This window comes from Panthera pardus, unplaced genomic scaffold (genome assembly GCF_024362965.1).
Source record: "Panthera pardus isolate Hobbes unplaced genomic scaffold, ASM2436296v1 HiC_scaffold_6, whole genome shotgun sequence".
Classification (NCBI taxonomy): Eukaryota; Metazoa; Chordata; class Mammalia; order Carnivora; family Felidae; genus Panthera; species Panthera pardus.
In genome coordinates this window covers 22,494,746-22,521,416 of record NW_026526991.1, presented here as the reverse complement: position 1 = coordinate 22,521,416, position 26,671 = coordinate 22,494,746, and the positions used below count along the sequence as shown (strand labels likewise).

Here is a 26,671-nt window from a genome sequence, read left to right as displayed (position 1 = left end):
AGAACTCACTGATTGAAACCCACTGGGCATGTGATGAAGTACTTGTTTTGTCCATGCTTATTCTGAAATCGTAAAGTGGGTCTGTCATTCAGAGTGTAATGAGAGGAACTCGGGCACATATGGTACTTCATTAGACTGGAATATATTTGAATAATTTATAGCAGAACTCAGGACAAAATATAGCCAGGGTGGCAGACATTTACAATTGATAATAACCATGAATAACAGAAGTGTGTACATGTACAATTAGTATATTCATTTATTGTACGGTTTTGCCATTGGTTGAAATGAGAATTAGATGACAGTGGAAAATAGTCTATTTTTTGATGACTTATAAAAAAATAGATAAAATGCATGATTCCAATCAAAGTTTTGTAATAAGCTATATTCAGAGAAGTCTTGTTTTCATTTCTATCCCTATCCCTTTTTCTAACTCCTGCCAATAGGTAGCTGGTTTTGTTTTTGGTTTAACATTCCAATGTTCTTTTTGTGTATATAAGCAGATATCTGTATGTATTTTGTATAAACAAAATCTCCATGTCTATATCCATGTATATATCGGTATTTGTTTTTCATCTCTTACACAGTATAGTGTGTGTATCCAGGTGTGTGTGTGTGTGTGTGTGTGTGTGTGTGTGTGTGTGTGTGTGTGTGTAAATATATACATATACATATATAGTGTAATATATATATTTTTTACATAGAAGTATATATGCTCTTTGCTTATTTTCTGTAAATCTATCTCAGTGACTAGTCATTGTCTGGGTGTTTTTTATAGCTATATAATATTCCATTATGTAGTTTATTCAGTCAGTTCTCTTTTTTTTTTTTTTTTTTTAGTGTTTATTTATTTAGAGATAATGAGCAGGGGCAAGGCAGAGAAAGAGGGAGACAGAGACAGAGACTGACATGCGGAGCCTGATGTAGGGCTTGAATGCACAAACCATAAGATCATGACCTGAGCCAAAATCAAGAGTTGGACTCTCAACTGACTGAGCCACCAGGCGCCCCAGTCAGTTCCATATTGATGATCCTTTGGGTTGTTTGCAATTTTTGCTATTAAAAATAAGATGCAATGAATAATTTTTACACAAGTCATTCTGTATTTTTGCTAGTTTATTTTGGACTATATTCATAGAAGTGGATACTGGTTTACTTTTGCTATTTTCAATATTCTTGATATGTTCAAAATTCTTATGAATGTGATTTCCTATATATTCTGTAGTTGTGGAATATGGACTCATGTTTAAAAGTGGCTGACTGCAGAGGACATTTAAGTTGGGTTCATTGTGTGATGTTTTCTCCTGATGGATCATCATTTTTGACATCTTCTGATGACCAGACAATCAGGGTGAGAAATATTGACATTTTCATTCTAGACATTTACTGATCATAAACCTCCTAGAAACTAAGAAATTGATGGGCAGTATTGGGGGCAGTAAAACAAGAAACTACTAGATTCATATTTATCCTTGAAAAGTGCTATTACATGGACTGTAACAGTCTCATTCATTCCATATGTGTTCATTGAGTATTATCATGGGCCAAATGTTGAAGTCCATTGATTATATTCTATTTTGATTCATTTAAAAATATATTACTAGATAATACATTGACTTAATTTTTGACTCTTTCCTCCATCTTAAATTCCCCCATCCAGTTATTTGCCAATTCTAATGGATTCTGCCTTTCCATTTTCTGTCATTTGTTTCTACCTTTTCATTTCAAATTTAGGTGATCATTACATGTTGTCTCTCTTAATGTATTAGTGTGTGCCACAGTCTTGTCTTTCTTGGTTTTCTACATGCTGCTTCCAAGCTATTTTCCTCATGTACAATACAGCCATGTCATTTTTGCTTAAAAACTACTAAAAGTAAGTAGGTAGTCCTAAGTTTATATTGAAATTCTCTACAGTATGGCTTCATTCTGCTCCAGTCTTTCTTTTGGTTTATTCCTACAGGTAACCTATACTGGACTGCTCACATTTTCCCAACACCCTGTAGTTCCTTGCTTCTTTTGCTTTTATGGTTTCTTATGTTTGGAATACTCTATTTCCCTGTCTCTCTCCTTGTTGGAATCCTAACAGTCTTACACATTCCCCCCAGGCTTTCTGCAAAGCCCTTCCTAATAATCCATTTGGGAGAATGTATCTTCCCTTTAATGCCATATAACTCTATGTCCTTTTCTTATGGTACTAACCAAATTCTGCTTTGAGTGTTAAGTACAGATTTGCTTTACGTCTCACCTTTAGTTCTCCACTGCTCCTCTTAACTTGTTCACACATTTTTTATTATTTTTTAATTTTTTTTAATGTTTATTTATTATTGAGAGACAGAGAGAGATAAGCATGAGAATGTGAGGGGCAGAGAGAGAGGGAGACACAGAATCCAAAGGAGGCTCCAGGCTCTGAGCTGTCAGCACAGAGCCCGACGCGGGACTCGAATTCACAAACTGCGAGACCATGACCTGAGCCAAAGTAGGACGCTCAACCGACTGAGCCACCCAGGCGCCCCTACACATCTTAAATTACAAGGCCTTTGAGGCCAGGGACCCTGTGGCATCTAATATAGTACTTTATATACATTGTAGCTAAAGTTTTTTTAGTATTTACTGTATGCTAGACATTGTGAGAAGTACTGCTGTTATATTTGCTAGTTCTGATAGCAGTCCTTTTTGCAGGTGAGAAAACAGTCACAGAAAGGTTAAATCAGTTTTGCTTATAGTGCCAGTCTCAATAAACTTGAGCCACAATGTAAATCAACTTACCTCTTTCTTCATCAAGAAGTCTTCTTAAAAAAAAGATCAGTCATATCACTAAGCATACTGTTAATGGTGTGTTAGTGATATAGTTGATTTAAATTCTAGTACCAGTTCCTTATCTTGGTATCAGTGTGAAGACTGGCAGGAGTTCTTATTGTGAGAAGCACTGTATTAAGTAACCTTCCCAAAGTCACAACTTTAGGTGGAACTAGAATTCATGGTCGGGCACTCATTACTCTTAATACTAACTACTACTCACTGTAGCATATAATTTTTTTTTTCTTTTTTAGTGAAAAAAGATTTTTTTTATCTTGTTTCATTTTTTATTTTTTTAAATTTACACCTAAATTAGTTAGCATATAGTGCAACAATGATTTCAGGAGTAGAATCCTTAATGCCCCTTACCCATTTGGCCCATCCCCCCTCCCACAACCCCTGTAACCCTCAGTTCTCCATATTTATGAGTCTCTTCTGTTTTGTCCCCCTCCCTGTTTTTATATTATTTTTGTTTCCCTTCCCTTATGTTCATATGTTTTGTCTCTTAAAGTCCTCATATGAGTGAAGTCATATCATTTTTGTCTTTCTCTGACCAATTTCACTTAGCATAATACCCTCCAATTCCATCCATGTAGTTGCAAATGGCAAGATTTCATTCTTTTTGATTGCCAAGTAATACTCCATTGTAACTCCATTGTATATATATACCACATCTTCTTTATCCATCCATCCATTGATGGACATTTGGGCTCTTTCCATACTTTGGCTATTGTTGATAGTGCTGCTATAAACATGGGGGTGCATGTGTCCTTTTGAAACAACACACCTGTATCCCTTGGATAAATGCCTAGTAGTGCAATTGCTGGGTCATAAGGTAGTTCTATTTTTAGTTTTTTGAGGAACCTCCATACTGTTTTCCAGAGTGGCTATACCAGCTTGCATTCCCATGTAGCATATAATTAATAAGTATTTATTGAATTATAATCTAATAATTGAAAATTTCCTGGCATCATATGTATTTTGAGTGTGAATCATGGTTTGTATCTTGCTTTAAGACTAAGGCTTCTCTTTACATATTTCAAAAGATATGACTATCTTATTTTAGTTTTTTTAATCTTTTATTTAGCTCTGGGAGACAAAGAAAGTATGTGAGAACTCTGCTATAGTGTTAAAGCAAGAAATAGATGTTGTGTTTCAAGAAAATGAAGTGATGGTTCTTGCAGTTGACAATGTAAGACATCTGCAGGTGAGTATTTTTTAGAAAACAATTGGAAAAATTGTGTGTGTGTGTGTTTTTTAATGTTTATTCATTTATTATTATTTTTTTAACGTTTTTTTTTTTTTTTTGAGAGAGAGAGAGAGAGAGACAGAATACGAGTGGGTTGGCAGAGAGAGTGGGAGACACAGAATCTGAAGCAGGCTCTAGGCTCTGAGCCATCAGCACAGAGCCCTACGTGGGGCTCGAACTCACGAGCCGTGAGATCATGACCTGAGCCGAAGTTGGATGCTCAACTGACTGAGCCAACCAGGCGACCTGTTTATTCATTTATTTTTGAGAGAGAGCACAAGCAGGGGAGGGGTGGAGAGAGGGGACACAGAATCTGAAGCAGAGAATCTGAAGCAGGCTTCAAACTCTCAGCTGTCAGCGCAGAGCCTGATGTGGGGCCCGAACTGATGAACATGAGTTTTCTACCTGAGCTGAAGTTGGATGCTTAACTGACTGAGCCATCCTGGCGCCCCAAAAAATTTTGATTGAACTTCCAATTCACATTTTTCTTGTTCAGTTTTGAATTTGGGAATCAGGCACAAATGTGTGATATCTAATAGGTGCTCAGTAGGTATTAATTGAATAAATATGTGGGTCTTGAGCTGAGGCTTAAATATGCTTAATATTTAGAGTTTTAAAAAGTGAACTTTGCCTCACTTCATTCCTCTCCTGTTGGTATCTGTAATCACATTCCTTGATTTTCATGGAGTCCGGGAGGAGAACTTGAGATGGAGTGACTGAGGGTAAGACAGAGCTTCGCAAGCTCTGGAGCTGCAAAGCCCAGCTTGATGTGATGGAAAGAACAGTGACTGTTCACTCAGGAGACCCACGTACAGTTTAGGCTTTATTGTCAGTTGTGTGATGTTTGAGTAAATTATACACTTCCTCTGAGCCTCACTTTCTTCATCTATATGGTCCTTTTTATCTTGAGAAGTCTGAGCTGGTTATAGGGTGAAGGTGGAATCCAGATTCAGGAGACAGATATCTGGGAGTAAACAGTCTATGGCATGTGGTAATTTCTCCTTGTCTCCTGTCGGGGGTCAGAGTCAAGGTGTGAGGCACCCATTAATATGGCTTGTTCTGTATTTTACAAGCTACACTATCATCCTTAATATATTGATGGGGAGCTCCTAATGCCCTGTATTTCTGGGATAAATTGATGTGTGAAATTGAATGTGCATGCCTCGTTACTGATTTTTAGCAGACTTGGGATATTTTCTGTTGCAGTTTTCTTGTCAAGTTCAGTGTCCTCAAGCTTATATTACCTTTATTAAATTTGTGCAACCTTTCTTTAATAGTTGTCATAACTGTGAGACTTCAAAAAGAAGTCATACAGCTATAAAAGTATCATTTCATTCTCTGTCAGTGATTATGGGAGAGTTTAGGGGATAGTTAAACTGACAAATATAGTTCCATTTAAGTGAACAAAACATGTTTTAGTCACTATTAGAAAAATATGGAAATTTATTTTTGAGAGAAAGAAGATAAATTCAGCTTTTAGCAATTCAGTCTTTATTTTGAATGTCATTGTGAAGAAAAGGCTACCTTGATGGATACCCTGTAATCTTTGTGCCTGAAACAAATATGACCATTAGTTCATGGTGGTAAAAAATGATTTAAGACTTTTAGGTTGTAAGAGAGAGAGGTAGCAGACAATTTATTTAAGTTTGAGAAATAGGTTTAGTTGAGCAATAAGCCATCTTTGTTAATAAGACTTAAAGTAATTGTTAGCATTGGTACGTATTATAAAATTAGCTAACCTTAGATTAAGCATTATAAGTCCAGTCACCCATATTATGCTTATGGGTTCTTCTCCAAAGCTCCCTTCTCCCCTGCTTCACAAAGGAAAGAATCTTAATTTAAACTGTTTTGTGAGTGATTAGAGGATATAAACCTCATTTTAAAGATTTTTTAAAAAATGTTTTATTTTTGAGAGAGAGAGAACATGAGCAGGGGAGTGGCATCGAGAAAGAGGGACAGAGGATCTGAAGCAGGCTCTGCACTGACAGCAGTGAGCTCGATGTGGGGCCCAAACTCAACGAAGTGTGAGATCATGACCTGAGCCAAAACCAGTTGCCCAACCGATTGAGCCACCCAGGTGCTCCTAAAACTCATTTTAAATTGAATTTGGCTTTTTATATGATGTCTATCTCAGTCCCATTTCAGTAGCCCCCTTGAAAAATATCAGAAAAGTATACTTTAGCAAATGATAGCCTTACTGAAATGGGCTTTGTAAAGAAATGGAAAACAGGGTGCAGAGTTAGCTGTGGGATTATAAATTCATGTGTCTCAGGTGGTGGGCACAGCAGCTGCTTTTTAAACCTTTTAAAGCTCATTTTATTTTATGAAAATGTATTTGAACTACAAAAGTGAAATGAAATGAAAGCGTGAAGTGCTAAATGCAGCTGCTGAGACTAGGATAGGACTTTGTTGTTCCCCTGGGAGATCTTGTTGGTTGTTTTCTGTTTCACTTTATGTTTTCAATTGAAGTCTCTGTTCTAAAGAACAGAAACTGCTCTTACAGCCTAACAACTGATTGTGCCTTATTTTTCCTTAGCTCATTAATGGAAAAACAGGTCAGACTGATTATCTGACAGAAGCTCAAGTTAGTTGCTGTTGCTTAAGTCCACATCTTGAGTACATTGCATTTGGAGGCGAAGATGGAGCCATTGAGGTATTATTCTGTTCTAGTCTTCAGAATCCTTCTGTGCAGGAGACTTATTTATTTAAAATTGTGTGTCTGGCATTGTAGACTTATACTAAATAAATCTTTTTGTGGTATATCAGTCATTCTTCTGCTAGGCTAAAATCTTAAAATCCTATTGGTGATATATTTTTCAGATTGCCTTTACTATGGTTTCTCATACTTTTTGTCTTTTTGTGTTCTTATGGTCTATCTAGTTGTTTTGCTATTCTCCAAGAATATCAAACACTGTCAGAGATTTAGCTGACCATGTAAATAGCACTTTTTTCTCTCCTTAGCAACTCAGCCTTTGGTGTAAGTTTCCATCTTGGTACTGATAAGGTTCCTTGGAAATGTCTGTGCAGGGTTGTCGTTTGCTTACCTGTTTCACCAACCCTTCTGATACTCTTTTGGTATTAGAAGTATACCTCTTCACCACCTGAATCCTTAACTTATTAAAGAAGACCAAATAACTTAAAAAATGCAAAAATGTGTAATAAAATGATTTCATCACAAAGCACATTGTCTTTAGCTGTGTAATGGTTTTCCAAAGAACATTTGCTCCTTCTCTCACCTTTTTCTCATCCAAGCTTTTTGGGATTATTTCTTAATTTATTAATTGTGACACAAGCCACATTTGTTTTACTTTGGATTTATTTTCATAAGGAATTACACAAATATTCTCTAGTCCATATTGCCCCACAAAGAGGAGACTATATGTTTACACACAAAATGAAGGAAGAAGCTTTTAGAAAGTGATGCCAGTGTTATTATATATTTGTCGTGGCCATTGTGGCATGGATTCAGAGTTAAGGTGTTTTTTTTCATTATTGGGAAAAATTATTTATCATGAAGATGAGTGCTATTTTGAAAAAAGTGTATTGTGAATGTTTTTTAAGCAAGGGATGGTTCTCCTTTTATGAGTGCACCTTAGTCTTCCCTCTCGGTCTCGTCTTTCAAACTGGTGTATACTATTATTCATTCTTAAAGGATCCTTGCTTCCTCTTTTATTTTTACCTTGTTGCCAAGCCAGCGCTACATTCTTTTTGTTTTTACGATCTGAGTATCTTGAAATAAACCTTAGTTTAAGGAAATAATTCACAAAACACACATGTACCTCATCCATATCCCTGTCCTCAGAGTCATCAAATAATATAAATAATATAAAATGAATCATATGAGATTACCAGTATTTGACTGTATTTAACTTGTAAGATAGCATTTTCATGTGGTTGAGTCTAGTATCATCAAATAATAAAGGCTACCATTTTTAGGTATTTATCAACCAGATTCTCTCATGGAATTATTATAATACTTGGATGTTAGATGTTGTTATTCCTGTTTTACAGATGTCTAAACTCCAAGTTTCCATAACTTTGATTAAATCAGTAAGTGGCAGAGCTAGGATTTAAGCCCTGGTCTCTGAGCTGCTGTGCTATGATGCTTGCCTGCCTTTTCCCTACAGCAGTTCTAAGATTGTTCTGCTCATTGGGGAACGCTCTCACACAGTTCCCGTTTGCCTTCTAAAAGGAGCATTTTATTTTATTTTTTTAAATCTTTTTCAACATTTATTTATTTTTGAGACAGAGAGAGACAGAGCATGAACGGGGGAGGGTCAGAGAGAGGGAGACACAGAATCTGAAACAGGCTCCAGGCTCTGAGCTGTCAGCACAGAGCCCGACGCGGGGCTTGAACTCACGGTCTGTGAGATCGTGACCTGAGCCGAAGTCGGCCACTTAACCGACTGAGCCACCCAGGCGCCCCTAAAAGGAGCATTTTTTCAGACATGCAGGTTAGGCTTGAATTTCTACCATTTCCTATATTAGCATCATTTCTATTTTCCTTAGGCTTCCTTGAGACATTTTAATTTGGACAAGAGAACCATATTTACTTTTTTTGTTTTGTTTTTGGTCAGTTCACTTGAAAGCCTTTTTGATATAGTCATTAGTTTTTGAGTTCTGTTACCACTTTTTTAATCTCTGCGTTAGGCATATTCATCTTTAGATCCTTTATGTGTTCTTGATATACTTCCGAAACCTACTCTTTATTCTCTTGTCTGTTTCCTGTCTCTCTCATTACCCCCCTCTTTCCTTGTCTTTGGTGTTTTATAAAGAGCTTGTGTTGTCAGTCATCCAGAATTTTTCTTCTCTCTCATCCATCTTACATGTCCTTTTCTTTTTGGAGGCTGAGTTCAGGCTGCCACTTGTTTGATGAATTGGGTGGTTGAGTTCTCAGAAGGACCACTGGTTCCTACTGCTATCTGGTCATTCCAGTGAGTTTTATTTTAGGATGTGTGTGTGTGTGGATACACTTGTGCATATGTATGTTCCATTCATTTGTGTGTCTTTAATTAAAATGAAAGCACTATGAGATGGAAATTCTATACCCTTCTGTATCTAATTTAAATTTAATATCTTTGGGGTGTAATGCCTGGGTGTTGCTGAATTTCTTGGTGCTAATTTTCTGTGGTTTTCTATTTTGAAGATTTTAGAACTCCTAAACAACAGAATCTTCCAATCCAGGATTGGGCACAAGAAAACTGTACGGCACATCCAGTTCACAGATGATGGGAAAACTCTTATTTCAAGCTCTGATGATTCTTCAATTCAGGTGAGGAGAATTAACTTCCAACATACGTCATGCTGACTCTAGCAAAGGAACACTTTGGTTGTGGCTCATATCTGGTGTGCATTTTAAATATTTCTTTAAGATCATATTACTTTGGGGATACATTCAGATTATGTACATAGATTTAGATAAAACCCATTCACGTTTCATATTTTTTCTGTGGGTGAGGCAGGCAATTTGACTTGGGAACCCTCTACTGGAAGGTTGTTTATTTTGAAGATCAAGGAGTCATTTGAGTTCTCCCACTTGCCTTATATTTGGATTTGCATCAATAAATAAACTTTTTTGCCACATTTATGTAGTTTCTCTTTACTTTTCTTTAAAGTTGTAGAATCTGAAATAATTTTATTCTTTTAAGAATAAAGATGTTTATTATAGGGATGAAATTCTTTAAAAAAAGAATAGTTTGCCATAATGAAGGATTGTGGATATGGAGGCCTTACGCCTATTGTATGTTCTTTAAAAATTAACTTTGTTTTTATCAGAGTTCCAATGTACATACTTTTAAAACTTAAATAGTATTACAGAGCTCATTATGGAGAACAGACATCCCCATTACTCATTCTCCAGAAGCACTTCTTTTAGCTTCTAGATACTTCTTTTGATATTTACCTTCATGCCTCCATATCTCAAGCTTATAATGTTTTTAATTTCTATGTTTGAGAACTTATCTTCTGAAAATTAAGATGAAAATGTAGTTTTTTCTTCTCCCACCTGTGCTACCTTTGACATAGGCACACCCCTTTTTATCACCCCATTATTCTAATACAGTTATAATAAAATTTTGTTTTGGTCATTAGTGTCATCAGAACTAAGTAGACTAAGTGTACTATGAATGTGCTTCCTGCCTTAATGCAATTTAGGACAGTTCTACCTTTGGATGTAGTTTGCAGTTATTTTACCCTAAAACTTTGAAGACGTTGTTCCATTTTCTCCCAAGGTTCCAAAGCTCATACTGAGAAGTCTGAAGCCATTCTGATTCCCAATCTTTCTCTCTGGAAGATTTTTGGATCTTCTCTTTGTCCCTAGAATTTTGAAATTTCATGATGATGTGCCTTGGTGTGTATTTGTTTTATCCATTGTTTTGCCTATTTGTGGTCCCTTCTCCATTTGGAAACATTTTTTAATGCAAGTAAACTTAAATTTTTCTTTGATTCCTCCCTACCCCAATATGCTTTCTTTTTCTTTAACAACCATTATTCAGATATTGGATCTCCTGGACTGATCCTGTAATTTTCTTTTTCTGCATTTCATGATTTTAAACCATGCTGTGTTTTCTGAGTTTTCTTCAGCTTTATCTTCCAGGCCTTTAATTGACTTTTTTATGTGTACTATTTTTTTTTTTTTTTAATGTTTATTTTTGACAGAGAGAGAGAGACAGAGCATGAGCAGGGGAGGGGCAGAGAGAGAGGGAGACACAGAATTGGAAGCAGGCTCCAGGCTCTGAGCTGTCAGCACAGAGCCCGACGCAGGGCTCGAACCCACAGACTGCGAGATCATGACCTGAGCCAAAGTCGGATGCTCAACTAACTGAGCCACCCAGGCGCTCCTTATTTCTACTATTTTTAATGCTGAAGAGTCCATTCTTATTTCTTTAGAAGAGCACTGTGTTCTTGTTTCAGAGATGTAATACCTTCTTTGAGGATGGGTGGATATATAAATAATGTACAAATTATACATATAATACACATATGTATATATGTATATATATATATATATATACACACACACATAATTTTTTCCTCAAAATTGCATTTTCCTGCATAGTTGCTATTTCTTCCAAGTTTTTTTTTTTTTTTTTTTTTTTCCTGTGTGGTTGCTTTGGCCTCTTATTTTAAATGTCTTCCTCAGCTGTGTGGTGATACTAGCCACCAGAGGTGGACACTAAAAGACTGATTGAAAGCTCTGCATGTTGACTGAGACCTTTTCTGAAAAGTAGTCTGGATGGGGAATCTTTGTTGTCAGTATCTTTAGGTGTTTTGTCATGTACTTGTCAGATTACTAGAGAAGAAACTTCTGGTCTTTCTGCCTGGAGGTTATAAATCTGGCTGACAGGTTCTTAGAGCTAAGTGGGGAGGAGAACTGGGGGGTAGTTGTAGGGTCTCGTCATTTAGTGTGTAAACCTTTACTGGATCCCTCTGTTCTCAAAACTATAATTCTGTCCTCAGTTGTGCTGGTGCCCTTTAATTTAGAGTCTTCTTTCTGGTCTATTCCCATTGTCTGTAGGAGCATTTTCTACACTTGATTCTCTCTCTCTTTTTTTATAGTAACTTTGTTTCATTCAATGATTGTTTTTTTCTTTTTTACACAAAATTAGTTTTCCTGAACTTTTTGAAGGAGTAGATAAGGCCAACGTTTCTAGCTTTATAGCTCTACAGCTTCTCCTTCTGTTGTTTTCATGAAACATTAAAAACATGGCCTTGTTCTTATGAGATTGCTTTGCTCTATCCTCTTCCTTTGTTTTTTTTTGTTTTTTTTTTTACACCTTCACTTTCCTTTGCTGCCAAAATCCTTGTTCCACTCAATTTGGATTCTATTCCCAGCAGTTTCTCCTCATTAGTATAGGATTATCCTGGTTAATTTTGAGAGTTCATAGGTCCCAGACTGCTCCATCCCTTCCAGACTGGACCATAGTTGCCTTGCATTCAGTGTCTGCTGCTGCTGTCCCATTGGTCCACTGAGCTTTCCAGTGAATGTACTTGGCTCTTTTGGAATTCTCTTTTTAGGTTTGTCAGACTTTCCATACTTCTCTATACTTTCCACATAGATGCTGGGATGCAAGTCTTGCAGCTCTCAGTTTGTCCCTACTCACTTGTATCTTGGGGTTTATGGGAATACTTTGTCATAACAGGGTCATAACAGTTAACAGGGTCTTGTTGTCAGAGTTGTCTGTGCATTTTTGGTTTTGGTATTGCAGTTGCTTTGTCCACTTTTAATGGAGGCTTCAGGGAGATTAAAAAAAAAACAAAACTCACCTGCACTGTTGCCATCTTCCCAGAATTCCTAATAGTTCTGGTCCTATGCCCATCCTCATTCCCACCTCTGGATGTACTCAGTGACCTAAGTTTCTGAACGATTGGTGAATTCTGTACTGTCAGTTTTGTTGCTTCGGTTTTTCCCTAATGCTTTTAGGATTCTGTTTTCTTGGTTCTGCTATTCTCTATTTCTTGGTTCTGCTCTTTTCTTGGTTCTATCATTCTGCTTTTCAGGCTCCAACATTTTTGTTCCTACTCCCTTTAGCTTGTCATTGTAGTAGGGTTTTAGAAGTGAAGGAGATATAAATACATATGTTCAATAGAAGTTACTGTATGTTCTTTCATTTAACATGTGTTTCTTGCATTAGCAATATTTACAGTATTTAAAACTCTTTTGACAGGGTGCCTGGTTGGCTTATTTGGAAGAGCATATGACTGTTGATCTCGGGGTCATGAGTTCAAGTCTTACATCAGGGATAGAGATTACTTAAATAAATAAAAACTATTTTGAAAAAAATATTTTTATGTTATGTCTTTGTGAGTTCTATATGATTGGAATGAAATTTGGTTTCAGTGCAGAAAGTTACTATAGGCTCCCATGATATTGTTATTAGCATTAGCTATGAAACTCAGTGTAATATTCACCTTTCTTCCTCTCCAGATTGCTTTGAAATGGGTGAAACTAAACTACATCTGATGAGATTCTGTTGAGACCTTGTATAGTTTTGTATAGACCTTGTATAGACCTTGTATAGTTTTTCTGTCAGAAGCTAAAATCATAGGTTTAATGACCTGCTTGAACATCAGGTATTCTCAGCCAGAGAGAGAAATAATTTCTAGGAATATTTTTAGGTTCAGAGTTAGATTATTTTAGAAATAGGAGTTAAGTGGTGTTTCATCCTCTTTTTCTGCTCTATCCAGAATACTTCTTACATTTAAAATGTTTTAGTATAGGGGCGTCTGGGTGGCTCAGTCGGTTAAGTGGCCGACTTTGGCTCAGGTCATGATCTCGTCGTGGTCCATGAGTTCGAGCCCCGCGTTGGACTCTGTGCTGACAGCTCAGAGCCTGGAGCCTGTTTCGGATTCTGTGTCTTCCTCTCTCTGACCCTCCCTGTTCATGCTCTGTCTCTCCCTGTCTCAAAAATAAATAAAACGTTAAAAAAAATTTAAAAAAAATTAAATGTTTCAGTATATATTCATGTAACAAAACTCTTGCTGGGTATTTTGAAGAATTGACTGGTTGGGTTTTTATTTTAACTTTTTAATAAATAATTAATTGGAAGTTTATGCCCCAGCCCTCTTTGTTGAGGTGTGACAAAATTGTATATGTTTTGAACATACATTATGATTTGATATACACACATTGTTAAATAATTACAGTGATCAAGTTATTTAATGAATCTACACACGTCACATAGTTATCATCTTGGAGGTTTATTTGATTCATTTTTGTATCCCCAGTGCCTAGAATTTAGCAGGAGTTCAGTAAATCTCTGTTGAGCTGAACCAAAGTTATTTCCAAAATTTAAAAATCAATTCACTTGATTGATTATAGCACCTAGCATTGTAAAAATTGAGGTCTACCTTTGGTAGTTTTTGATCCTTTTTCTTGAGATAAATATAGCCCAAGTAGCAGCCATGTTCACCTGAGCTATGACACTATGTTAATTCTTACAGGTATAAGAAGATTCTTCAGCATTTTTAAAATTTAAATTTTACCATTTATATAGCTGAAAACATTCTGTAGTGTACATACATTGCAAAAATTATAGCTCATGGTAGGGACATCCCCAAACTCAATACATTTGGTTAATGCTGGTGAAAGTTTAGCTGTTATATAAGGTAATTCAGTTAGTACAGTGTGTTTGAGTCCAGTAAAAAAGGTGTCCCTGTCATCACTGCCTTATCAGAAAGCTTTTGCAACAAACCGCTAAGGCTGTTCTTAATCTTTCCTCAGTCATTGTCAAACTTTTTGTTCTATCTGCTCAGGAAGGATCTCTGACTTCTTGACGTGGAGGGCAGCAGCAAGATTGAACATTGAATCAGACACAGCTGGGAATGGCAGTACTGGTCACTGAGGAAGAGCTGTTAATAGTAGTCACTGATTCTCAATTGCAGTAATGCCCAGAAAGTAGGAGCAACCCAGAAAGTTCCTAGTGGAAATGATCTAGGTGTATTTTATGCTTAGTTACACAGGGTGCCTTTCTTTTCTGATATGGTTTGGGGAGCCAGAGAAACCTCTCTTTATTCTCCTCCTCAACATGTCTCCTTGAGTTCTTAAAATGCTGAAATTCCTAATACATTCTCTTCAAAATTCCTCTCATTTCTAACTCCTCTTCTAGGGTCCCCTTGCTCTCATACAGATACCCTGCTCCTGATATCCTCCTTCTGTAAATGAGCACTTGGAGACAGAAGAGATAGAGATCTGAGAGCCAGGGCTCGGTGGTGGTGGGGGGTGCGGGGGGGCTGCTTAAGTGTGGAGGATAAAGGAGTAAAGAAAGGGGATAAGAGAAGTGTCATTTCTTTTATAGTTTTGCCTAAGCCTGACAGGAAAAGCCTAAAGATATTTCTACTATTGAACCTTCACCAGTCAAAAACTTGACCCAGACTATCACTAATGTGCATACCTGTGGTGGTTACTGATTTTTCTTTATCTTTTTATTCCTGATGTTAAAAATTAGAAGAAAAATCTGTTCTAGTCTACTTGATTGCCCACAGCTCAGAAGTCCAACTTCATCAAGCCCACTGGACTTATTATTTTTTTAATATCTTCCCAACCTTATTTTTCTGATTCTTCTGCATATCCTGTATTTCAGCCAGATTGAGCTATAAACTGGTCCTCATAATCTTTCCATGTTTTCCTGTTCCTGTGCTTTAACTTAAACATTCATTGCCTTTATTTGAAAAGCCCTTCTCAGGTTGTGAATCATACTTCCAGCCCATACCTTACCTCAAGCCTACTTTGAATGCACTGTCTCCATCATTTCAATTTCTTCTCTTCCTTTTGTGCTTGAGGAATTCTTCCTGGAGCTCCATATGGAAAATAATGTACTATATCACTTTGTCAATTTGAGGATTGCATTAAGGGGATATTTAATATCTCTAAAACTTAGACATTCTGTGACTTGGTTTGAAGCTGCTCTAGTCAGCTGACCTTCCCAGGCATTAGGGCCCGTAGGACTCAGTAACTTCAGTGGAGCTAGTATGTATGTATGTATGTATGTATGTATTTATTTATTTACATCCAAGTTAGTTAGCATATAGCGCAACAGTGATTTCAGGAGTGGATTCCTTAATGCCCCTTAACCATTTAGCCCATCCCCCCCCCAATCCCTCCAGCAGCCCTCTGTTCTCCATATTTAAGAGTCTCTTATGTTTTGTCCCCCTCCTTGTTTTTATATTATTTTTGCTTCCCTTCCCTATGTTCATCTGTTTTGTATCTTAAATTCTTCATATGAATGAAGTTGTATGATATTTGTCTTTCTCTAATTTTGCTTAGCATAATACCCTTTAGTTCCATTCAAGTAGTTGCAAATGGCAAGATTTTGATTGCCGAGTAATACTCCATTCGTGTGTGTGTGTGCGCGTGCGCCTGTGTATACACACATATACATACCACGTCTTCTTTATCCATTCATCTGTTGATGGACATTTGGGCTCTTTCCGTACTTAGGCTATTGTTGATAGCGCTGCTGTAAACATTGAGGTGCATGTGCTCCTTTGAAACAACATACCTGTATCCCTTGGGTAAATACCTAGTAGTGCAATTGCTGGATCATAAGGTAGTTCTATTTTCAATTTTTCGAGAACCTCCATACTGTTTTCCAGAGTAGCTGTACCAGTTTGCATTCCCACCAGCAGCGCAAAAGAGATCCTCTTTCTCTGCACCCTCGCCAACATCTGTTGTTGCCTGAGTTGTTGATGTTTGCCATTCTGACGGGTGTGAGGTAGTATCTCATTGTGGTTTTGATTTGTATTTCCCCGTTGATGAGTGACGTTGAGCATTTTTTCATGTGTCGGTTGGCCATCTGGATATCTTCTTTGGAGAAGTGTCTATTCATGTCTTTTGCCCATTTCTTCTCTGGATTATTTGGTTTTTGGGTGTTGAGTTTGATAAATTCTTTATAGAGTTTGGATACTAACCCTTTATCTGATAATGTCATTTGCAAATATCTCCTCCCATTCCGTCAGTTGCCTTTTAGTTTTGCTGATTGTTTCCTTCGCTGTGTAGAAGATTTTTATTTTGATGAGGTCCCAATAGTTCATTTTTGCTTTTGTTTCCCTTGCCACTGGAGACGTGTTGAGTAAGAAGTTTCTGTGGCCAAGGTCAGAGAGGTTTTTGCCTGCTTCCTCCTTGAAGATTTTGATGGCTCCCTGTCTTACATTTAGGTCTTTCATCCATTTTGAGTTTATTTTTGTGTATAGTGTAAGAGTGGTCCAGGTTCATTTTTCTGCATGTGGCTGTCCAGTTTTCCCAGCACCACTTGCTGAACAGACTGTCTTTATTCCATTGGATACTCTTTCCTACTTTGTCAAAGATTAGTTGGCCATACATTTGTAGGTCCATTTCTGGGTTCTCTATTCTGTTCCATTGATCTGAATGTCTGTTCTTGTGCCAGTACCATACTGTCTTGATGATTACAGCTTTGTAGTATAGCTTGAAGTCCGAGATTGTGATCCCTCCAGCTTTGGTTTTCTTTTTCAAGATTGCTTTGGCTATTCTGGATCTTTTTCTGCTTCCATATATACTTTAGGATTGTTTGTTAGTGGAGCTAGAATCTTCAGTCTTGGCCTAACTTGCAGGGCTTAGGAAACTGTGAATATGTAATGGGGATACTTTTCTCTGGAAAATTTAATTGGATGGAGAGCTCACTAGCATATTGCGGCTTTTCTCTATCTTCTGGTGTAATTAATTGCTCTCCAAGAAACTGAAGAAAGTGATTTTTTTTCTAAAGATTTAATTTGTTTAGAGAGAGTGTGAACAGCAGAGAGGGGCAGGAGGAGAGAGAGAGAATCTCAAGTAGGCACCACACTCAGCCCAGAGTCCAACATGGGGCTCTATCCCATGACCCTGGGATGACCTGAGCTGAAATCAAGAGTCAGATGCTCAACTGACTGAGCCACCCAGGCACGGAAAATGAGTTTTATTTAGGAGGAAACATATTTTATTTTGTCACTTAGGTTAATTAATCCCAGCTTTTCTCTTCTTGGTCTCTAAAATGGGAACACCCTATTTTTTTCTTGGTATTCTTCTTCGGTTTTCTTTTTTTATTAATAATTTATGTATTTTTTAATTTACATCTAAGTTAGCATATGGTGTAACAATGATTTCAGGAGTAGATTCCTTAATGCCCCTTACCCATTTAGCCCATCCCCCCTCCCACATACCCTCCAGCAACCCTATTTGTTCCCTATGTTTAAGAGTCTCTTATCTTTTGTCCCCTTCCCTGTTTTTATATTATTTTAGCTTCCTTTCTCTTATGTTCATCTGTTTTGTATCTTAAAGTCCTCATATGAGTGAAGTCATATGATATTTATTTGTCTTTCCCTGAGTAATTTCACTTAGCAGTATTCTTCTTTATTTTACTGAAATGCCATGAGGATAAAAGATGTTAGGCTATTGAGCACATACTACCCCACTCCTCCAATGGGATATCATGGGAAGAGGGTTATAACAGACTTACTTCTTTGATAATTAGGTGTGGAATTGGCAATCAGAGGAATATGTCTTTCTACAAGCCCATCAGGAAACAGTGAAAGACTTTAGGCTCTTGAAAAATTCAAGACTGCTTTCCTGGTCATTTGATGGAACAGTGAAGGTAATTTGAAGCACAAGTTTTTTTTGTTTTTGTTTTTAAAGTATTCTGATATTGTAATGATTATATTGTGATAGCTAAAAGCAGATGGGTGGTAAGTAACTACCTAAATTTTTAAATTTCTGTTTTCTCATGGCTGTTTTCTGTTTACTGCGATCACCTTCATCTGTGTGTTTAAGGGCACTTAAAGAGGTCAGAACAACCATTGTGCTAAAGCTCTTATTTTATAGATAATATATTCTAGATGATTATGCTCAGTAATACAAAATGTTCTTTTTCTAATTTTTTTTAACGTTTATTTATTTTTGAAGGAGAGAGAAAGAGTGTGAGTAGGGGAGGGTCAGAGACAGAGGGAGACACAGAATCCAAAGCAGGCTCCAGGCTCTGAGCTGTCAGCACAGAGCCTGACATGGGGCTCACACTCACGAGCTGTGAGATCATGACCTGAGCCAATGTCAGATGCTTAACCGACTGAGACACCCAGGTGCCCTCAAAATGTTCTTAAAAGTGCCAACTTCTGTATTTCTTTTTGAAGGTGTGGAGTATTATTACTGGAAGAATAGAAAAAGATTTTGTCTGTCACCAAGATACAGTACTTTCTTGTGATATTTCTCCTGATGCTACTAAGTTTTCATCTACATCTGCTGACAAGACTGCAAAGGTAGGTCAGTTAGTTGAAATATGCATGTATAAAAGTTAGGTATTGGTTATTTATTATGAGTCCAAATGATGTATAAAACACTAAGTATCTATGTGTGTGTCCCGTTTTGTGGGTTTTTGACAGATGCCCATTGACGTTTAGTGTGTCAAATAGATTAAATGAATAACATTGAGGACTTTTGATTTCTGCCTTACTAATGACTTTTTTATCTATTACTGATAAAATGCAATTTCTACCATATATTATAGGTGGGAAAAAGCACTGAAAGGGATTTACATTTAATTGCGTATCCATTGTAAAAGTTTATGCAATTAATGTAAGTTGATACTTTGGAAAATAACATTCCAGTGAAATGCTGCCTGGTTGGGGACATTGACTATCCATTCTCTTCTTTTTTATCCATCTTTGTTAATGACCTCATTACCCATTTTTCCAAACTACAAACCTTGGAATTGGCTGGACTCTGTCCTGTCTTTCATGTTCTGTTGATTACTTCTCAGTGTTTCTTGGCTCATTCTTCTCCTCCTTATCCCACTCCATAAGATTTGGTCTCCTCCTTCATTGGTGAACCTTTCTTTGGTCTGTGCCTCCTCCAGTTTATGTTTCTTGCTACTGCCTGAATCTCCTGTTGAAATACCTTCTGTGACTTGATGGTTTTTATGCCAGACTCCTATGCCCTTGACCGTCTCTTTCTGCCGCATTGTTCCTTCTGTGCCAGGCTACTTTTAACTCCATCTTTTGTGCACTCAGTTAACTTTGGCATGACACAACTTCTCTTTTTTTACCTCGAAGCATTATGACTCATTCTTTCAGAGGTAGGTTTGATGTCCACTTTTCAGTGAACCCTTTCCTGCCTGTCAGGCAGGGTTAGCTGCTCTACCTTCAGTGTTCCAGATTACTCCAGTTTCTTAGAGCATTTACTTCATGTAACTATTCACTTAATGATTCGTAAGTCTGTATACCTGATTATAGAGTTTTCAAGGACAGGGAGGGTATCCAGTTCATCTTTATACCACCAGTTCTTAGCTCACGGTGTCTGGAACATGGCAATTACAGTACATTCTTATTAAATGGTGATGACATTGAACCACAAAGAATATTGGAAAGAAATAAACAGTATTTTGGCTGCCAAGACAGTAAGATAGTGATCTTTAAAGAACACTTGTCATATATTAGGCCTTGTGCTAGAATTTCACTATTATCTCACTTAATCTTCACACCATAGGTACTATTATCCAATTGTACAGGTGCAGAAACGAAAGCTAGAGAAACTTATATGAGTTGTCAGTACAAGGGAGCCAGGACTCACACTCAAGTTGGCTCTACTCTGTAGACTGTTCTTAACTGATTTGCTATTCCTTTTACATCTAAAGTTAAAGAAGCTGTGATTTTGGTCCTTGAGCTTAAGTTATTAACATAAGTAATTACAGGGAAGATAAGGAAAAAACAATGTTGCAAGTTGAGACTTGGGCCTCTAATGAAAATTTATTTAACTGTTGAATGTTAGAACTTCCATATGATTGAATTTATGGCTAGTCAGCCCCAAGACAGGGTTTGCAGGTACTTACTTTGAGTGTATTTACTATTCTTAAACAATCTTAATTGCTTTCCAGATTTGGAGTTTTGAACTTCTTTCCCCTCTTCATGAGCTGAGGGGCCACAAAGGCTGTGTGCGCTGCTCTGCCTTCTCTGTGGACAGTACCCTGTTGGCGACTGGAGATGACAATGGAGAAATCAGGGTAGGGTGTTTGCTGACATGAAAAAGTGCTGCTCTTTCTGTAGCTTTGGTTAGTGCTCTGTACCACATGGGGGACCTTTGTTAATGTGACTGAGAAGTACAGGCCCTGGGGTTCTGGTTGGGTGAGACCTTGTTTGCTTTATTTCCTGTGCACAGTGTGTTCACAGCTGCGCTCCTCTGCAGGAAAGAATTAGTTTTAGTTAGAATGAAGTGTATGAGTTAGGGTTTGTGGGGGCACCTGGGTGGCTCAGTCAGTTAAGCATCCAAATCTTGATCTCTGCTTGGGTCTTGATCTTTGGGTTGTGAGTTCAGGCCCCATGTTGGGCTCTATGCTGGGCATGGAGCCTACTTAAAAAAAAAAAGAAGAAAAAAAGAATACAGTCTCTGAATGTGAGGATGCAAATTCCTGAGCTGTTTGCACTTGGTTGTCTGCTTTTAGCTTGAGAATGATTCATTGGGATTCTTGGACCTGAACCAAAGGTTGTTTAGAGTGGCAGAATTTGAATAAAATAATTTTATAAATCATTAAGTAGATTATAAATGAATTGCAAATTCTGCTCTTTTGAGCACTGAAAGAATCACTTAATGGAACTATATCCATTGGATAGTCAACATTTATAGTGTGGCCTATTACAGTCCTCATGGGATTGCCTGCCTCTGGTTGTGTTAGAAGGATTGGGCAGTTGATGGGAAAAATTTGGGTGTTGGGATGGCTGTTTTAGTAACCAGTGTATTTGAAGAACGTCTTTTTTTTTTTCTTTTTTTACAAAGGAAGATTTAAAATTCATGAGAGAGTATTCAGTTTGCAGGAATAGAGGAATTATCAGATGGTCTTTCCAGGAAAATTAAGATTCTCCTGCTTGAGGGCTAAGTAACCAATCTTCTCTGTACTGTTCTAATAAATGCCATGTCAACTGAAGTGGCAGGGCTGCTTTGGGAACATTCATTTTGCTCTGACTTCTCATCTTAGATGAAAAGGGCTCCTTTACTGGTTATGAAGGAGTATTTCATTTTTCAGAAACGCTTGAGGAAACCAATTCTCTTTAATTTATTTTTTAATTTTTTTAATTAAAAAATTTTTTTAATGTTTATTTTTGAGAGAAAGAGAGCGTGTGTTGGGGGAAGGGCAGAGAGAGAGAGGAGACACAGAATTCAAAGTAGCCTCCAGGCTCTGAGCTGTCAGCACAGAGCCTGATGTGGGCTCGGGCTTGAATTCAAGAACTGTAAGATCACGACCCGAGCTGTAGTCGGCCACTTAACCCACTGAACCACCTAGCTGCCCCAAATTCTCTTTCTTTAAATGCATGTCATTTAAAATTTTTTCTTTAGTACATTAAACAAAAAGTTTTTTTCCTTGATTATTTAAAATGTAGCTGTAGTAATTTTTTTCTCTCTCTGTATATATGTATCTCTGATATTTAGCTATCTTACTAAATTCTAATGAGTCTGTCCATTTGATTTTCTTGGATCAAATGTTTCTAGGAAAACATTTACAAATGATGGTTTTGGTCATTTTCCTTTGCTGTTTATGCCTCTTTTTCTTACTCTGTTGTGCATTTATTATTAGAGTACTGCCCGTGTATTAATTATCACTGGAAATAAATGGAAATATTAGCATCTGTGATTGGGTTGTTCATAAGGATCTAGTAAAATCTTTATATATATTTGTATCTTTATATATGTGTGTATGTGTATACACACACACACACACACACGTAAAACCTTAAGGCACTTAGTGTTTAAATATGTTTGAATGACTTTAGGTGTTTGAATGACCTCTGTCAGCATTTTTCATGGTAGATCCTGCCCTAGAATTCTATTTTTTTTTTTTAATAGTTTGTTAAGCCTTTTTTGTTTACTCCTTGCTTCTCCCATTATTCTCTTACTAAATGAAAAGGATCACAGTATTCTGACCAATTGTTCTAAGTTCTCTTGTTTTATTTTTTGGAATATGGTTAATGATAAATATTTTATTATTTTATAATAATTACATTTTTATTATAGTGAGTGGCATTTAAAAAATTGAACAGGAGAGAATGCAATCTAAAAAAATTCCTAAGGTATCACTGAATTGTAATTATATTTTTGAGAAAGATTTCCAAATATGTTCCAGATGAGATGGATAGATATATAAAACTTCTGGGTGACCTTGTTAATGCATTGTGTATTTTGTTTGTGTAGGTATGGAATGTCTCAAATGGTGAGCTGCTTCATTTATGCGCTCCGATTTCAGTAGAAGAAGGAGCTGCTACCCATGGAGGCTGGGTGACTGACCTTTGCTTTTCACCAGATAGCAAAATGCTTGTCTCTGCTGGAGGATATCTTAAGGTAAGAGTTCCTCAAAGACTGTGAAAGAAAAGAACAGCCTGTGTACTACTTTCCAAGCTATTTTCACTTCCTGTTTCTCAGTTGGGCCTCATACAACCCAGCAGAATGGAAGGGCAGTGACTGTTATCCTCATTTGGCCTAGATGAGACAGATCTGCAAGGCTACTTTCCTCAGTTCTCTTGGAAGTTTCGATGACAGTGTTAGGGATGTTCTCTGTACACAGCTCTCATACTGCCCCATACTTAGATGATCAGAATGACTAGAAAGTTGGGTGTTTAACTTAATTTTATTTTCCACTGATGGTTAACTATTTTGGTTGAAAGTCTTGAATTATTTGTGAAAAAAATTTGTGAAATTTCCTTTTTTTCCCCTTAAGTTTATTTATTTATTTTGAGAGGGAGAGAAACAATCCCAAGCAGGCTCCACACTGTCATTGCAAAGCCCAATGTGGGGCTTGAACTCACGAACTGTGAGATCATGACCCGAGCAGAAACCAAGAGTCGGACTGTTAACTGACTGAGCCACCCAGACACCCTGTGAAATCTCTTAGGTACTACTAGTAGCATTTGTAATAATAGTAGCAACAGTATATTGCTTTATTTTATAGCCTACAAAATGCTTTACTTACATCATCTCATAAGCCAGCTTTGTAAGCTTAAATTTCATTATCCTTGGCTTATAGATGAGGAAACTGATGTTCATTGCGTGTGTTGTGGTGCCTCCGGGTCCTTTTTTGGTGCTTGCATGTATTTATCCACTCGGTACGAATGTGTTCTGTGCCCACTGTGTGCTAAGACACTGCTATATGGCACAGTGTTTTAAGACTTGGTTTTGTCTTTCAGTGACGTATAGTCTGGGGAAAGCAGATAGTGAATAAATAGTCTGTAAAGTATAGGAGGGTTCTGGGACATGTGTGCATAAAGATGGAGTTAGCAGAGGCTTCGTAGGGAGGGGGATGCTTGCAGTGAGTCTTTTGAATGGTGGTACATTTGTGAAAGGGTTGAAGATACTATAGTACTGACCACTTAAAATAGATCCCTAATAAATTAGATCTTATAATACTTTTATTTCTTACTGAAAAAAATTCAAGTGTAGGAAATGATTCTGATTAATTGTCTGACACAGTATAGGTGTTCAAAAATATTTGAATAAATGAATTTAAGTTTTTAGTTATATGAGACCCACATAATTACAGTTTTACTCAACATAAAAATGTACCTTATAAGAAAGAAGACAGTTTTTAGCTCTGTGAGAGGATGTTTGTTACAAACCCTTTTTGAGTTGCATTGAGAATGCACTGCTATTTATAAAATGTTGCATTAAACTATACCTTTTTGGTATAGTTTATTTAGTTACTGGGAGGGATCTTGAAACTGTCACCATCTATTTTCCTTTAATGTAAAGATAAACTGAGACTCTTAGTCTGCTCTGAGGATGATGCTTGGAGGAGCAGCATTGTGATCTTTGGGTTGGAAGCAGGGGGCCTTGAGTCCATTACCTGTTGAAAAACATAATTGCTCAACTTTGACACTGAGCTTCTGGAGACCATGTCATTTGATACTCTGGGCCCCAGAGAAGGCTGTCACATAATCATGAATCTGGCTTATAAGGTGTGATAGCAATCAATGACAGGATTCCCAGAGTTCTTGGAGAACCTTGAAATAGAGCAACAGAATAGATGTCTGTACTGTAGAGGCTATGTCTTAAGGGAGTAAGAACCCATAGCCTATACATTCAGTCTGTATATTTAAATGACAGTCAAGCTGTTCTTCCCTCTGGTTTGATTACTAGCATGGTTAAACTGATTATGATATAGCCCAGCCTGCATCTACTCAGCATGTTAATGAGACTATCAAAAGCACAGAGCAAATTAGAAGTAAAAAGGAACAGCTGCTGTAGTGTCCAAAGGAATGAGCCTTTTGAGTCTGTTTACTAAAGAATCTAAGCTATATAAATCGAATGTCAGTAGGGTAAAGTAGATATCCAGTAGCTAAAAAGCTCTTAACTTTCAAAATGCTTTCTTTTTTTTTTTTTTAAAGTTTATTTATTTTGAGAAAGAGAGAGCACGAGTGGGAGAAGGGCAGAGAGAATCCCAACCAGGCTCTACACTATCAGCCCAGAGTCCAATGCGGAGTTCGATCTCACAAACCATGAGATCATGACCTGAGTCGAGATCAAGAGTTGTATACTTAACTAGCTAAGCCACCCAGGCAGCCCTCAAAATTATTTCTATCATAAAGTTAAAAAATAATATAATGTAGCTGTTTACTTGTGTAATGCCATAGAATACATAAGTTAGAATGATAGGAAATCGACATTAATTCATACTTACGAGAAGAAAGCTGGTTTGAAATGTGGAATACATGGTGATAAAAGCAGGTGTGCCATTATATAGAGGAAAGAGAATGTAATAGGAGAGTGAGCCAGGGCAGATTGCCCAAAGGCAAAGCCTGTCTCTGCCACCCATTAGCTTTGTGATTTTGCATGAGATTATTTAATCTCTCTATGCTTTGATTTTCTTATTTGTAAAAATGGGTATAATAATAAACTCTAGCTCATAGAGTTGGGATGGTTAAAGGAGTTAATGCATGTAAAGCACTCATACATAGAGTCACATAGTGTACCTTGAGTAAATGTTAGATATTTTTTAAAATTCACTTTATTTCTTTTTTAAAAAATTTTAATGTTTTATTTATTTTTGAGAGAGACAGAGCACAAGCAGGGGAGGGGCAGAGAGAGGGAGACACAGAATCTGAAGCAGGCTCCAGGCTCTCAGTTGTCAGCACAGAGCCCGACACAGGGCTTGAACTCACGAGCCACGAGATCATGACCTGAGCCCAACTTGGATGCTTAACTAACTGAGCCACCCAGGCGCCTCAAATTCACTTTATTTTTTAGAGCAGTTTTAGGTTCACAGCAAAATTGAGCAGAAAGTACAGAGTTCTCATATATCTCCTGCCCCCACACGTGCACAGGCTTCCTCCACTGTCCATAGATTATCAAGAGAGTGGTACATTTGTTACAATTGATGAACTTACACTGGCGTGTCATTAGTACCACTCTTGGTGTTGTTCATTCTGTGAATTTTGACAAATGTATAATGACATGTGTCTACCATTGTAGTATCATACAGAATAGTTTCATTGCCCTAAAAATTCCCTATATTAGCTATTTCTTTTATTAAAAAAATTTTTTTTAAGTTTATTTATTTTTGACAGAGACAGAGTGCAAGCATGAGCTGGGGAGGGGCAAAGAGAGAGGGAGACACAGAATCCGAAGCAGGCTCCAGGCTCCAAGCTGTCAGCACAGGGCCTGATGCAGGGCTCGAACTCATGAACTGTGAGATCATGACCTGGGCCGAAGTTGGACGCTTAACTGACTGAGCCACCCAGGCGCCCCTATATTAGCTATTTTTAATGTCATTGTTTTTTAGTCAGTATTCAACTTAGTGGCTTGATACAATGTTTCTAAGCAGAGTGGTTTGTTTCAGTAGAGGGAAAGGTAGTGGCACTAGATTAGGTACCAGAAACAGTTCTGCTTCTGCCACCTGCTAGCAGTATCATCTTAGGTGACAAGGCCTTTCTTCTCTAAGAACCCTGGTTTCCGTATTTGTAAATGAGGCAGTTGATCTAGGTGATCTTTAAGGGCCTTACTATCTGTGTGATTTGTTTCTAGGGAATGGAAAGTAATGAATTTTCTCTCAAGTAGGTGGAATGTGTCCTGTGCAGTCTTGATTACATTGCTATTTTATAAAGCAAAATCGCCACTTCTGGAAAATTTCAAGTTACTACAAGTTGCTTTAGTGAGGTTTACTAAAG

The 26,671-nt window shown here is 37.3% G+C and overlaps 1 protein-coding gene across 1 annotated transcript in view; it reads left to right on the top strand.

Moving 5' to 3' along the window:
- Positions 1–26,671, top strand: part of APAF1 (apoptotic peptidase activating factor 1) — an 84,840-nt gene that overhangs the window by 54,184 nt on the left and 3,985 nt on the right. Inside the window, 8 exon segments of the mRNA XM_053895318.1 lie at positions 1,226–1,351; positions 3,884–4,003; positions 6,582–6,698; positions 9,192–9,317; positions 18,010–18,129; positions 18,662–18,787; positions 20,401–20,526; positions 22,707–22,853. Of these exon segments, the coding sequence (XP_053751293.1) occupies positions 1,226–1,351; positions 3,884–4,003; positions 6,582–6,698; positions 9,192–9,317; positions 18,010–18,129; positions 18,662–18,787; positions 20,401–20,526; positions 22,707–22,853 (1,008 nt within the window).